Source organism: Dinoponera quadriceps, unplaced genomic scaffold (genome assembly GCF_001313825.1).
Source record: "Dinoponera quadriceps isolate SergipeBrazil2010 unplaced genomic scaffold, ASM131382v1 scaffold533, whole genome shotgun sequence".
Lineage (NCBI taxonomy): Eukaryota > Metazoa > Arthropoda > Insecta > Hymenoptera > Formicidae > Dinoponera > Dinoponera quadriceps.
Window position 1 is genome coordinate 432,067 of NW_014554780.1, and position 2,641 is coordinate 434,707.

At 57.3% G+C, this 2,641-nt stretch overlaps 1 protein-coding gene across 5 annotated transcripts in view; it reads left to right on the forward strand.

The window, feature by feature from the left end:
* The first annotated feature begins 598 nt into the window (after window positions 1-598).
* Window positions 599-2,641, forward strand: part of LOC106741794 (LIM domain and actin-binding protein 1) — a 43,262-nt gene continuing 41,219 nt past the window's right edge. For all 5 annotated transcript variants that reach the window (XM_014614112.1, XM_014614115.1, XM_014614113.1 and 2 more), the window contains exon 1: window positions 599-1,345. In XM_014614112.1, the coding sequence (XP_014469598.1) occupies window positions 620-1,345 (726 nt within the window). In that variant the 5' untranslated portion in view covers window positions 599-619. The remainder of the gene's footprint in view (window positions 1,346-2,641) is intronic.

The following is a 2,641-nucleotide window of genomic DNA, read 5'->3' on the forward strand; positions in this document are numbered from 1 at the left end:
CGCGAGTAACAAGCAACTAATCTCGCTGTGCGACAACAACGACGACGACGACGACCTCGTGCTGACGAACAACAGCCGCAACGAGCTCGCCGGCGAGGACAAGAGCCTGCAGGAGCTGATCGAGAGCGAGCTGGCGCTGAGGATCTGCTCGAGTAAGGAGGAGGAGGACGGGCCGGAGGTCGCCGAGGTGCCCGAGGAGCCGACGATCGCCACGCAGCCGGGAACGATCCGCCGGATCGTCCTGGACCGCCGGCAGGACAGCCTCGACGTGAACGCGGAGTTCATAGCGGCGGAGAGCGGCCACTACTCCGTGATCGAGGAGCCCTACGGCCACCAAAACGGTCACGCCTCTCCAAACGCCGTCGTCGAGGACGCGAAGCCGGTGCGCGACGAGCTGGAGGAGCCCGCGACAGTCATTCGCGACGACGAGCCCGCCGGCAGCGAAGAGCTCCTCTCCCAGCCGGAGTCGACTCGTCCCGACGAGCAGGAGGAGGCCCAGAGGACGTCGTCGGACGTCCCGGACACGTGGACCGAGGAGGCGCCGGCGGACGGTCAGCAGCAGACGGGCCAGTTCTCCGACAACTTCGACGAGGCGCCCCCGATCGAGCAGGAGTCTTCCATGAACGAACATATCGACGAGGCCGACGATCTCTGCGGACGCCCGGAGATCCCCTTCGATTCGAAGAGCGTCGAGGAGGAAGAGATCGATCCGGCGATCCCGCGAGGAGACGAAAGAACGTCCGAAGCGGAGGAGGAGGCGGCTGCGAGAAGCGAGGAGCTCGAGGACGGCCCGAGCCACCATTCGGAGATGCTCGCGGAGACGGTGAGCACGCAGGAGTTCCTCGACACCGAGCGGCGCGTACTGAACGAGGAGGCCGAGCAGGAAGCGCCGCCGCCGCAGATCGTGGTGTCGTCGGAGAACGGCGAGGCCGAGCCGATGCTCGATAACGAGACGGCGGCAGAGTATGCCAAGGACGTCGCGGAGGACGCGCAGAACCCGGTGGACGAGTCCTCGAGCGAGTTCTCGGCGTCCGACTCGACCTTCATCGAGAAGACCGAGGTCGTCGTGTCGGACACGAGCGTGACCGTCTTCTCGGAGACGAAGCAGCTCGTCGGGCCGACGATCGAGATCCTGGACTCGTGGACGACAGTCGAGGAGGCCACGAAACCGGCCGACGTCGGGGAACGCGAAGACGCGCTACCGCCGGCCGGTGAGGCCGGCCGGCCGACAGCGGGAGACGATAATCACGAGGGAAAACCGGACGATTCGCTCGCGCCCTCGTCACCCCGCGCTCCCTTGGCCACGCCGGACGACGAGACGAGCGACATTTCTAACGCCTGCGATGTAAGTGTGCTTTTTCCGTGTTATTAATCCGACGACGATGGGCGCGAGCACGAGCGACCGGGAGAGTCGCGCCGTGCGTGTCCGACACCTCGACGTTATCTCGGATCGCTCACTTTCGGCCTTGAGCGCGGAGAAAACTAACCCCCGGAGGGATCGGACAGATTTTATGTTGCAGTAAGCGAATAAATCGGAAGTAACTAAAGGCCGTAAAGAGCAAAGCGCGATATCAGGTGGAGAAAGTGATTTGTGTTTAAGCTAAACTTGTTATCACAAGGGGGGAGGGGGAATTTTCGGGGAAAAAATCATTCGGAAGAACATCACGATCGTTCCTTATTTGTTTGCGGGCGTCATTAATACGCTATATTAATTCAAGAAAAGTTCACGTAAACATGCGTTCGTATCTTCGTAAAGTGAGAGCCCTGAGAGGATCAACTTCTAAATCATTAGACAATGAGAAACATCCTGTATATTTATTGATTCGCTGGGACTGCATAAAAAATTCACCATCCCTCGGAATTATTTTTCTCCGTGTGCGTACACGCACACGCGTAAGACTGAGAGTCGTGCAACTCTCGATCTGAGGAACGGCAAAGCATACACCGGACGTTGACTGTACGAGGTCTGTAATTCGGTCGTAATTCGCGTCGAATAGACGTTTCCGCGCTCATAACGTTGTCTTCGGTGTGGAATTGATTAACGATTAATTCATTAACGATTTTGTCCCCGTCGCGACACGAAACTTTACAATCGCAGTGAGCACGTAGTTAACGTCGCGCTTGGAGCGAGCGCGATTTTAATCGACGACTACATCCGTAGTCAATCGTCGATTAATTGCGCGTCACACATTGCGGTGTCGTTACGGGAGCGTTGATTATCTCTCAAACGTAAATTCTCTGATGTATCGCCGAGAGAGAGAGAGAGAGAGAGAGAGAGAACGATCGCGGAGGACCGGAGCGTTGTTAACGTCGAACGATCGAGTTATATAACGTATGTACCTTGAAATTGATAGGGCCGTTTGTGACTTCAAAGCTGGCGGACGTTCTTCGGCGCGGAGCGTCTCCGAACGGCGCGCTCGTATTGCACGTCGCACAGAGAGAGAGAGAAAGAGAGAAATGTACAAGTGCCATAACTTAACAGCGTTCAAGTTGTTTGTGTTGGATAATTCCTGCAAGCGCATTGTGGATCCGCTCCTCCTAGCAATTTCTGCAAGACTAATTGCACCATCGCTCTATGTACTCCTACGCATGTTTTTACACGCCGAAGCGATTAATCTCGTTTACCCCCCCCCCCCCCCCC